Raw genomic sequence first — 12,168 nt, forward strand, 5'->3', positions numbered from 1 at the left:
AATGGATGCCTCACTGAGTTCCTTGAAATTAGAGGTGCAGAAATAGCCTGGAATATCATCAAGTATTGTCACTTTAAAATCATCTCAGAGGAAAGCTGGACTATTCAACATTATGTTGGACTAACTGAAATTGAAATGACAGTAAGAGGCAGAATCATCTTGTTATTGATGTCATAATATTCTCACACCAATAATAAAATGTATGGATTCAAAAAGACCACTTCTAAAAGACAAAAAAACGATTTTGTTTAAGTGTTTCTTGCAGTAGTTGATGGAGGATTAGGCCCATCAGTTGTACAAGTTCACATTCATGAGGTCATGTTGGAGGAGACAGAGTTATTTTGATAGTTATGTATGCGCCAGACTGAGAATATAGTTCCTTAAGACAACATGAATCTGAGTGGCCGATTGACCTGCTTGCCGGAGGTCCTTATGTCGTCTTCCATTTTTGTGCAATCGGGGTCAGATGTGAGGTGCTGGAAATGAATCCAGGCGCAGTTTGTTAAAAAGCCATTAGTTTGTAAATAGGACAGAGTGCAGAGTAGCTTTGGAATGAAAAAGACGAGGTTAGGTACTTCTTTATTAGTACTTCTTTATTAGTGGTAGTGCATGGTTAATTCAGAGGTAGTAGGCTACATCTCAGCAAATCTCCTATCTCATCTAATAAATTACATGTAGTAGATTCATATCAATACGTCTTGGGGTCATCCGGCATATGACAAAAAATCAGTCCAAAAACTTTCTTCCAGATGCATCTCTTCTTTAATGGCATACCTGATATAATATGATATAAAAAAGGAGAGTACTTTTAACAAAATGAATAATTGTTGTATATGTCAGTACTCCCTATTTTGACCTCAAGATAGTCAATATTTTCACTGAGAAAGGCTTGGACATAGTTTTGAGTCATCAAAATTTGTGATTGATACTGTTTCATTAAAATTAACTTTGAACACATTTATAACATCATCACAAAGGGTTCAGATGTGTAGTTCCCGGTATCCTATTATTGTGGCGATATGCCTCTGCAGCCAATAGCAATAAAAACATGAATCAAAAACAGATTCTGACTGGGATTTTACCTTGCCTTTAAAAATCGGTGAAATCCATGCAATGAATTACCAATCAGAAAACATGACTGAAATAGCAGCAGTGGAAATACAGAGAAACGCCATTCGGCCGCATTAGCCTCAGAGCCTGTTACCGCTGCCAAACATGGGCCCTTATCGGCATGGCAACCGGCTCTCCTTATTAAACTGTTGACAATATCTCCTAGTCGAGAGAACAGGCAGAATCCTCTCCTTCCCAACCAAACTGAGGAAATAATTCGGTTTTCTCGCAAGGCTTCCACGTCAAATTTCGCGGCGTCTCACCGTTAAAATGTTATCCCCCTGACCTGTTTTCGAGAGCGCCAAGTAAAATCCTTCCTGCGGTCGTTTTTTTGCAATACATAGTTATGTTTTTTGTATCATGCCATAATAATATGACTATACAACAGATTAATTAGTACTTAAACCTGTGCAAAAGTGTGCAATGTCAGAGTTTTGATGTTTAGAGGTAATAAAGGTTTAAGTGTCAGTAGTCGCTGTCGGGACGATTGAAACACTTGTTTCAAACGCAACAGGAGTCATGTTATCTGGTTGACGTGGTAGTTTTTGTTTAAAATAAATAAAAGGATGTTCAACTGTGTATCCATAAACATGACTTAGGACAGGGAAATAAGTACATTTAGTGCAAATTCAGTCGTCCAAAAGAAGAAAGGTGAGTTTTAATCGAAATGTGCATCTTGACAATTACGCACGGGCCAAAAATACATTTTAACTAGAGCTGTCAGTTAAACGCGTTGTTAACGGCGTTAACGCAAACCAATATTAACGGCGTTAAAAATGTTATCGCGCGATTAACGCAATTATTTTTTCTTTGCCTCAAAAAAAAGAAGCAGTAGACTGACTGCTATGTTCAAATGACATTTGTTCAAAGCAGTCGTTTAATTGCACTATAGGCTCTTTTTTTGTATCGTCCTGTTTTGATCAGTATATGCCAATGTTGTTATCAATAAAAAATCATTTGCACAAGGCAAGCCGATGCACTTCACCATGTTGATAAGAGAATTAAAATGCGAAGAATTATGGGACAAAAAAATCAAGGGATATTTAGCATAGAAAAAGAATTTGCGATTAATCGCAAATTCTTGACAACATACCGGACAACATAGTACACTACTATGTTGTCCGGTATGTTGCATAAAAACAAGAGTAAGGTCAATAGTTTATTTTTAAAATATGCTGTTTCAATCGTCCCGCATGTGTGTTTCAAACGTCCCGACTAGGCAGGGCGTTTGAAACAGATGTCAACTCACGTTGGTTGGTGGTTTAAAAACATAAAGAAGGATAATTGACTCACGGACAATAGTCCTGTAGTGCTATTGACTAGTATGACTGATCAGACGTCGATCCCCGTACATCGTCGATGTCTTGTCACCTTAAAATACATATCTGTGTTAATACAGCGGACAATAGTCCTGTAGTGCTATTGACTAGTATGACTGATCAGACTTTGCCGCCTCTCCCTACCCCTATTTGAGAACCACTGCTCTAAAACATTCCAGTGTCTCACAGGGCTCTCAGAGCGACGTGTTAAGTAGACGCCTGACATCTCACAGGACACCGCGCTGGCGAGCCATCTCCAACGATAATTAAACAAAGTGTTCGCCGTGATTAAAAGCCCGCTCATCATCAGCCTCCCTGGCTGTGAGTGTGACTTCTCCCTCCATCCAACACCAAATAAGGAGACGGCGATTAGAACGAAACACTGATGTAATGAGAAGGACCTGTTGCATGTAAACTGTGACGTACAACTGAAACTTGAGGAGCAGAACAACAGGTGACGTTGACTTGTTGTGAGCAGTATAACCTAATCTTCCAGAAAACACAAATAAAGAAATTATTTTTTTATAATGGGTGATGGATATCACTCTCATCAAATCAGGCCTGTTCCTTTTTAAATGCAGCTCTATATGGATGGAGGAAAAGCATTTGATCGGAACATAATAACAATCGTTCCACACCACTCCTTTATTTGTTCACATGAAGTATATTCAACACCATTATCACAGGTGAACCAGGTGAGCATTTAGCGATTGACATACAGCCATTGACAACAATGGCAGCAAAGTTATGATATAAGGCCTGTAGGATGTTCTACAGTATAAACACATTCCTGAAACTTCTCCTCAAGTCCACAACACGTAAGGCAATGAAGATACCTACAATATGCATACAGTTTTGGTTCAGTTTAGCAGTTACTTCTAAAAAACAGATTATAAATTACATCAAATTGTTAGCATCATATATTAGAACAGTGTTCATTTGTTCTATGTACGGACAGAAATTTATCTCAACAATTACAAACCAAGAACACCAACGCACACACCTGATATACATCTACATAATATAACTGATAGTGAATGTACACTGGTACAATGCTATGGAAGGCCGCTGGGAATGTGAAAAATAACATGTTAGAAGTGTTAACACGTGTCACAGGTTAACACAGCAAGAATTGACAGGCATTTTCTGGTTGTGGCCAATGAGGGACCTTGAAAGGGATTGTTTGTTCTAAACACGGTAATATATCATATGATCCTCGAGTGTTCGAGTTTCAAATGAAACAGGGGGTTCACCTACACTTTAACAAACTAAGCGTTGTATAAATTCAATGAATGAATATGATAAGAATAAAATGACCATTGCTTCATTTAACACATTTAAATTGAATCGAATAGAATTTTGTTTTGGCAGACATAAACTAGATATGAGGTATGGCGGCTTCTTTAACCAGTTGATACTGGGTTTAAAGGTGACGTTGTGGGTCATTATAACAAATAACCTATTCTGTAGTTGAGGCTTCACATTTACTGATATCAAGCACATCTATACGAATGTATCACACACAGGCGGGTGGCACAAACTCTGCAAACTTTACGCACTATTACACTATACACACTTTTCAAGAAAACAAACACACACACACATCAACATAAGCGACCTAGCGAAGGCGCTACATAAATTCTAGTTATAATTATTATAATAACCCCCCACGGTCCTCAGAAGTGTCCTTCCTGGTAAACGGGGGGTCCGTGGTGGCTGGCCAGGGACTGCTGTCGTGTGCTGCGGACCGAGGTCACGTGAACAGACTTCTGCAGGGAGAGTGAGGCGGCCCTCCGGGCCACCGGGGGGCAGCAGAAGCCCCGGAGCTGCTGGTTGAAGTCCTGCTGGAAGCCCTTGCTCAGCAGGTAGAGGGCCAAGGGGTTCAGGCAGGAGTTGGTGAAGGCCAACAGACGGGCCCCAACGCTGAACAGGAAGTGGACCATCGAGGTGTCCGGCTTGGAGGGGGGGAAAGAGATGGAGAGTATGAATGTATGTGTGTGGGGGGGAGGGGGACAGATATATAGATGGAAGAGAGGAGGGAGATGGAGTGAGAGATGGATGAGGGTGTGAAGGTGTGTACGTCAGAGATATAAAGAGATTATGTGTGCGGGAGAAAGAGGAGAGTGAGCAAATATATAGTATTTAACATAATAATACACTGTATATAGATTATGAATCATTTATAGATGTATGTACATGTACCTGTGAATAGTGGTAGGAGCGGTACAGGTAGACCACGTGGCTTGGTAGCCAACACACCGCGAACAGGACCACAAACACCAGCACGGTTCTGGCCAGACGCTTCCTCGACTCAACCTGTGGGGAATAAAAGTATTACACAACGCAAATGCTAGGTTTTTGATCGATTTGCTATAAAATCAAATCCAAACAAATGTTTTATCCACTGACTTGTCGTCTGTTGCCGGTTCCTTCCACCGGTAAATTGGAGGCACTGCGGAAGAGGCTTTGAGCGATGAAGGTGTAGTACACCGATATGACCAGCAGGGGGATCAGGTAGAATATGAGGAAGGACATCGTGGAGTGGATCCTTGGATGCAGCTCCCCGGTGTGCGGATAGGGGGCGCATGTGACAAAGGTCTCGTTGGTGCTGGTGATGTCGAAGGTCTGCAGGTCTGAAAAGACGGCCTCTGGCACGGCCAGGACCAGAGCCAGGAGCCAGATGAGAGCTGCCTGCAGGACGATGCTGCCGGTGGTCCTGGAAGTCTGGATGTCCAGGGGCTTCACGATGGCTCGGTATCTTGACACGTTTCAAGGGATGAAAAGTTCTCTTTAACATAAAAGGCAGTGAAACGCATCTAACCTTAACATAACCATTTATATACAAACCAGCCATTTGTTGTAGACCGTGAAGTTATTTCATTCAATGCCGTCTTGAGTGCAAGCGCTGTTAGCATTGCACTCCCAATGTTACTGCAGGTAAGCATTACCCCAGCAGGAATCGCCAGTAAATTGTACCACACAGTCGTAGCCTGCTTCCAAGTATAGACTTATCCTTTCTCTCTCCCTCTCTTCCTCTCCCTCTCCCTCTCCCTCTCCCTCTCCCTCTCCCTCTCCCTCTCCCTCTCCCTCTCCCTCTCCCTCTCACTCTCTCCTCTCTCTGTCCTCCTCTCTCTCCTCTCTCTCTCTCTCTCACCCTCTCCTCTCTCTCTCTCTCCCCCTCTCTCTCTCTCTCTCTCTCTCTCTCCTCTCTCCTCTCTCTCTCTCTCTCTCTCCCTCTCTCTCTCTCTCTCTCTCTCTCTCTTTCTCTTTCTCTCGCTCTCTCTCTGCTGTTGAACAGCATGGAGGATATCTATCCAACGCCTTTGTTTAAAGCTAATGGGTTAGATCACACAGTGTTTGCGACCACAGACACAGTGTTTTAAGTGCTGGAACGAGGGACACATGATCAGTTCTTTGAAAAACAGCAGTTCTGCTTCAAACTGCAAGGTAAATACATTAGCCAGCCCCAGCAACCGGGAGAGGTATACATTGATGAAGACTATTTTGAGAATGGAGAAAATAGGTGGAGATTCAGTCAGAAGAGGGAATGGTAAGAAAATAACAGCAGTAGAGCAGGCAGGCTGGACAGAAGAGGCCTCAGGGACCAATCTGAACAGACTGACTTTCAAGTGGCTAAGTATTTTTTGGCGGAAGATGGTTTCTGAGGATTACTAGAATAAAAAAAATTTAAAAAAAAGATAATGCAAAGGCGAAAAACTCTCCTGAAGAGAACCCCCTCCTGCTGTAGAGGAGAACTCTGATGGGTCTGACAGTGAATCCATCAATGTGTCGTTGGCTCAAGGGAACAAAGACATTGGATACTCCCTGACCAAAATTAAGAGAGGACAAGAGGCAAAAGGCCTGAGAGTTTAGTGTTAGAGTCCACACAACTTAAAATGAAGAACACAGTTGAGCTTGGGGAAGAGGTGTTCACAGAGCAGGAAGAAAGCTGAGAAAGCTGGTTTTAAAGGTCAAAGCTCAGCTAGATGATGATTTTTAAGGCATACTATTGTTTTCCTTGTTTCTGTCAGGTTTGCCCCCCTCCATCTTATCTGTCTTTTATATGGCCCTTAAACATAATAATAACCTTAAAAGGGCCTCCCTGTATGATGTCCATCAAATGATGTGCATCAAGAGGTTGGATGTACTCTTTCTGCAGGAAACGCACAGCACAACAATCAACAAGATTGACTGGAAGTGGATGGGTGATGGGATTTTATCCCTTTCATCTAATAAAAGTGGTGGGGCGGGTCTTGTTTTCTCTTAGGGTCGCAGTGTAATCAAAGCACTTGGGTACACAATCGAGAAAAATATATTATCCATGGCTAGGCTAGACCGGTTTTATTGTTTTACGCATAATTGTACTACTTTTAAAAGTTTTTGTATAGTACCTGTTGGTTTAACTGAGCATTGTTTAGTGAAGTGTTATTCTTAAATAAAAAATAGGAAAATCCAAAAGCATAGTGGATGGTGGATCTACAATGTTAAAAAGATTCCCCAGGAGATCGAGGCCATATTAAGGCTCTCGCTGCAGTAAAATCAGCTTTGGTTAACCGGCTAGGCACTGCCCCACAGGGGGCGCTAGTGGAGTCACCTTTGTGGAAAGTGTCACAAATGGATGTCATTCCTTTCCAAAGGAAAGGAATGACAAAAGAAAGCGGATCCATACCCTTACAGCTGACTTTTATGGGCATTTGTACAAAAGTGAACACAAACATGACCCTTTACTGGCCATTGGTCATTTTATAGTGGTTTCCCAAAAGCCAAGCTTGACTCCACCTCAACGCAGTACTTTCTGAAGAAGAGGATATGATGCAGTACAGGGAATGCAGAGTGGTAAAGCTCCAGGAATAGATGGTCTGCCTGCTGGTTTTTATAAGATATTCTGGTCAGTAGGTGCAGATGTTCTTTCTGTATTAACGGACAGCCTAGCTGGAGGGCTGCTAGTTAAGAGTTACAGGAGGCTAGTGATAACGCTGATTCTTAAAAAGGGAGGTTTGCTACACATCAAAAACTAGAGCCGGTCTCCCTACTCTGCAAGTAGGTAACATCCAAAATATCCTTTGTAGGTACTACTGTAAGGGCTCTAGTTTTCCTGATTTGAATGACAGTTTCCCTTCTATGAAGCTACTTCCTGATTTTAAAGATTGCCCCATGGCTGTTTGTGAAAACAACAATTTACTGGTAAACTGTCCTACAAACTGTGTGTAAAGATTTTGAACAAAGACAGGCTGAATCCCAGGAGGGCTCACTCAAAGGAGGACGTCAGACCAGAGTGGAGGACGCTCTCCAAACCGCCGTTAACAAAGAGGATTGGTGATCTGCAGTGGAGAGTTCTCACTGTGAAGGTTGTCGTTTACTCTTTTATTTCTTTGTTGGACTCCAATGCGTCATACATATGTCCTTTCTGTTCACAGAGAGAACCGGTATCCGCTTATTTCTAGAGTATGACAGACAAACTACTCTTTTCCTGCCGTTAATTAGGATTTTTATTTGTTTGGAGACGTTTTTCCAAAGGGCAACTTCATTTTTGATTTTAAATACACTAAAATGTTGATCACAAAAGTGCTCTTTTAAAATGCATGATTGGACGAGCAAAGATGGCAATCTATCTAAGCCTAAAAAGGAATGTAGAGAATACCCTGAGTATTGACAAACAGTTGTGGTTTATCCGACTGTTGTAGTCCAGGATGAAGGTAGATTTCAGGTATTATATAGAAATGCAGGACATAAATCGAGTCTTACACATCTGTTGTTAAACTATGCTCTGTTGTGGAAGGAGATCTGATTTGAATAATCACTTGGCTGAAAGAAATGTATATTTGTTATTATTTGTTGTTGTTGTTGTTGTTGTTCTGTATGTTTATCTGGTATTGAAATGTTTTTATGTATCTTTATATAAGTATGCATGCGAATATGTGTATGTTTAAATATTTGGTATATTTTTGTACATATATTTTGATTTGAGCATGTAAAGGAACGTTTACATATGCGGTATGTTATTGTAGATAAGGAAATCTGTAAAGAATAAAAAAAACTCTTTCTCGCTCAGTAGAGCATAGTGCTACATAAATGCAAATGAAATGGAGCTAAAATCACAGTTTAACAAAGTGTTGCAATGTTTGAAGAAAGGAAACCATTAAAGTAAACGCAAAGGAAAGTAATAATAAGCAACCCCTTCAGCAAATGCCAGAGTGAACTCACAAAGAGATGATTGCTATGATTACACGCAGCGACCAAATTCCGTTTAATCTGGATGTTAGTGAATGGCTCTTCTACAATCAGGGACACAAGCTAAAAGCAGCCCACCTCTCATTTTCAATACTTGAAAAACCAACAGCCCATATTTTCATGTTTCCTCCACAAATAGTGTCCTATCTTGACGATCAGTCACATCTCCTAGCTTATTTTTTGCTCTCTCTCTCTCCCATTGCATTGAACCACAAATTCAGTACCGGATTACTGACATTAACCCAGAGCAGCCATCTGTTTTATTGAAATGGTAGACATCTATTAGAAAGAAAGTGGAATAGTTGAACTGTTTACTGTGTTTGAGGGTCTGACTCCGAAACTCAATTTCTGCGTTCTCCTTGTAAGCATCCTTTAGCAACAACGCCTACCTTCTCCGTAATGACATTTATCTAAAATAACATTTGCTATCTGTCACTTTTGGATACAAACGTTTGCTAACTGACTGATTACCAATAGTAGTTCAGTGTGAAGGTTTTACCAAACACCCTTGCACCTTATCCTGTAGTCATTTTAGAGGAAGTTCCACTCGGCTTCCAGGTTCCACTCAACATCAGGGTTGTTACAAGATGCCCTAAACCACTTACCTCCTTGAGGCCACAGATAGGACTGGTGCCAACAACTAAACAGAGGGAGCCATCTTTGAATAGATTTCACGGATGAACAAGAGGGAGCAGAACCATTGAACCTAGCATGGCTTCAGTGCACATCAGTATGCATGTAGTCACATCAATCTGTAAATACAGTATGCCTATTCAACTGAAAAATTGTTAGGAATCGGAGGTCACTCTGTCAGACCACTGATAAGTTACGGCAGAATATGTGATGGTTAGTGGTATGCACTTAGCTCGCTAAGTACTCGATATATCCGTCATGGTGGCGTAAACATTGAGGGCATGTGTAGCGTCCCGGCCACACAAACAACTGTCCGTGGCGAACCAGAGGTAGTAGCACTGAAGACAGCTTGGTAAAGATCAACTGGCCACTGCTAGCAGAAAATGGCATACTGTGTTCATATGATACTATAGTGGTGTAAATGCATTAGCTTGTACTGTTCGATCAGAAGTGAAATATGACATCTATAGTGACACACCTGACACAAATGTAAATATAGGTATCTATATATTTATATATATGTATGTATATATAAATATTAAATATTTCTGTGATAATGGGTAAGCCAGTATTGATTCATTCATATTATAATTCTTAGTGTTGATGATGATGATGATTATATTGATGTGCTGGTGTTGTGACTCTTCCCAGTGATCTTCAATAATAAAATTATCCTACTATAGGATTACATTTTGGTATTTCATATATTTAAACAGTTAAATTTGAATTGTGGCATTGGAAAAACACATTTTGTAGGAAACGTGGAAAGGTCCAACTTTTGGAAGAATGCAAAATACGTACAAATATGGTATGCACATTAGATGAATTTTAACTTGTGAGCTATTTACATCACATAGTTAATACAATCTATTGTCATAAAATTGCTTAGTGATTTCTTAACTCCTTCTTTCTTCTGACTTCCAAGGGTTACCAGACACCTACCTATCAGCAGACAGAGCCGTGAGCGTGAACACGGACACCCCGACCGAAGTTAGTTGGATGAACGGGATGACTTTACAGCCGGTTCTCCCGAACAGCCATTCCTCTGATATATAACGGCTCGCGTCCACCGGCGCGCACGTCACGAGCAGCAAAACATCTCCGAGCGCGAGGCTGGACATGAAGAGGTTCGGGACGTTCCGGATGGATTTGGTGGAGCAAAACGTCCTGATGAGTGTGATGTTACCAATTAGTCCCAGAATAATGAAAATGCCGTAGATCACAGCCAGGGCGACGCCAGTTTGCCACATGGTGTCTAGATGGCTGCGGCGCGCTGCGTTCGTCCTCGACTGTCCGCGCGGCTGGAGACGTTTGCGCGCAAATTACGTCTCTTGAAGTGATGTCTCCAGTCCTTTCACGTCACCCATGAGGGTGAGCGCTTTTATTTCTCATTTCCATTGTGAATCGCTCTGATTATTTGCAAAACATTTATTGATTTATAAATAATGATTGGTTTTTCAAAAAATATAGGGTTAATAGTTGTAACCGTGATTGCCTGACCTCGTTATGAGTGTCGTTGGGGCTTTATGTGGCAGCCATCCACGCGCCTTCACCGCTTTTTTGAAAGAGCGGGAAGGCCATTATTAGGTTTTTATGAATAGGAGAGACGCAATCATGCAGTTGAGGCCATTTCAGCCCCGCCAATCAATTCCTTTTGGTATTGTCAATGTCAATTTGTTTTCAGAATCGTTGTGAGGAGTAAGAAACACTAAACTGTATGTTTCCACACTGTTGATTATCCAGAAAGCGATGGTGGACAACCACAGGTCCTTGGACTCCATCAAGGGCTGCTGAAAGGCTAAGTGTGTCTGGGGGCCGAGCAGCACCAGGGGGGGGCAGAGCACGCTGCAGTGTGTTTATCTGGATGAAGAGAGGACACACACACTGAGCCATAATCCTCTATTGAGACCAGCCTCTTCCCCTCATTGAATAGAGATATGAGTGTGTGTGTGTGTGTGTGTGTGTGTGTGCGTGTGCGTGTGCGTGTGCGTGTGTGTGTGTGTGTCTGTGTGTGTGTGTCTGTGTGTGTGTGTGTGTGTGTGTGTGTGTGTGTGTGTGTGTGTGTGTGTGTGTATGTGTGTGTGTGTGGGTGGGTGGGTGGGTGGGTGGGTGGGTGGGTGTGTGTGTGTGTGGGTGTGTGTGTGTGTGTGTGTGTGTGTGTGTGTGTGTGTGTGTGTGTGTGTGTGTGTGTGTGTGTGTGTGTGTGTGCGTGCGTGCGTGTGGAATTGTACCTGATGTTCAGTGCATTGAAGGAGAACGGTGGAGTGTTCCTCAGCCTAAACACTCTGACATAACACCAGGCACACGGGAGGGGGGGGGGCAGACCCTCTGTTGCATAGAAGCCGTTTAGACCACTGGGTCTTTGGGCAAATAACCAAAGGATGCTGCTTTGTAAGAAACCAAATCAACCGAGGAGGACACAATACAATGAAGGAGCAACAGGTCTTTCAGCAATCATTTTGTGATTGCGCAATTTTTGAATGGGCCGCATTGAAGATGGAACCTCGTTCCAAACCATGAGGTTTAACTCAAAAATGATTTCAATTGGACTTGTGCGAGCACGAAGTAGCCCTGTTTGTCATCTGGAGTGTTGCCATAAGTGCTTTGTCAATATGGCAACATACGGCATAAAGATCAAGTGTTAGTCACCCAGAAGGAAATGCCATCCAAATACCAAGCAGGAACTAAGGAGAGAGCTGTAAATGGGAGCAGAACTGTCTTCATGTTAGTGTCAACGCAGTCATTCTCTCCACACACTAATGATCCACCCGGGAGGTGGGGAAATAGATTCAGGTGCACTTTCACAAGTTGCTGATAGTTGTTGATAGGTCAACGAAGAATCCACTTAAAAAATAAATGCTTATATGACTCATGT

The 12,168-nt window shown here is 42.0% G+C and overlaps 2 protein-coding genes across 2 annotated transcripts in view; one reads left to right on the forward strand and one right to left on the reverse strand.

Moving 5' to 3' along the window:
* Positions 1-4,210, forward strand: part of vegfd (vascular endothelial growth factor D) — a 16,274-nt gene extending 12,064 nt beyond the window's left edge. The window contains exon 8 of the mRNA XM_056607260.1: positions 1-4,210. This exon is cut by the window's left edge and continues 969 nt beyond it. The gene's annotated coding sequence lies outside the window, so the exon portion shown is untranslated.
* On the reverse strand, positions 2,929-10,543 carry grpr (gastrin-releasing peptide receptor). Its single transcript, XM_056608031.1, has 4 exons — positions 10,236-10,543; positions 4,839-5,187; positions 4,632-4,745; positions 2,929-4,384 (listed from the first exon to the last, which is right to left on the reverse strand). Exons 1-4 carry the CDS (start codon positions 10,541-10,543, stop codon positions 4,106-4,108), a joined length of 1,050 nt encoding a protein of 349 aa, XP_056464006.1. The 3' UTR covers positions 2,929-4,105.
* Between the last annotated feature and the right edge of the window lie 1,625 nt (positions 10,544-12,168).

The sequence above is a fragment of the Gadus chalcogrammus genome, chromosome 14 (assembly GCF_026213295.1).
Source record: "Gadus chalcogrammus isolate NIFS_2021 chromosome 14, NIFS_Gcha_1.0, whole genome shotgun sequence".
NCBI lineage: Eukaryota > Metazoa > Chordata > Actinopteri > Gadiformes > Gadidae > Gadus > Gadus chalcogrammus.

Coding starts and splice junctions, on each gene's coding strand:
- grpr (XM_056608031.1), bottom strand. CDS start 10,543: ATGTGGCAAACTGGCGTCGCCCTGGCTGTGATCTACGGCATTTTCATT. Junction 5,188..10,235: donor ACGGCTCTGTCTGCTGATAG/GTAGGTGTCTGG, acceptor AAACGTGTCAAG/ATACCGAGCCATCGTGAAGC. Junction 4,746..4,838: donor GAACCGGCAACAGACGACAA/GTCAGTGGATAA, acceptor TATTCCCCACAG/GTTGAGTCGAGGAAGCGTCT.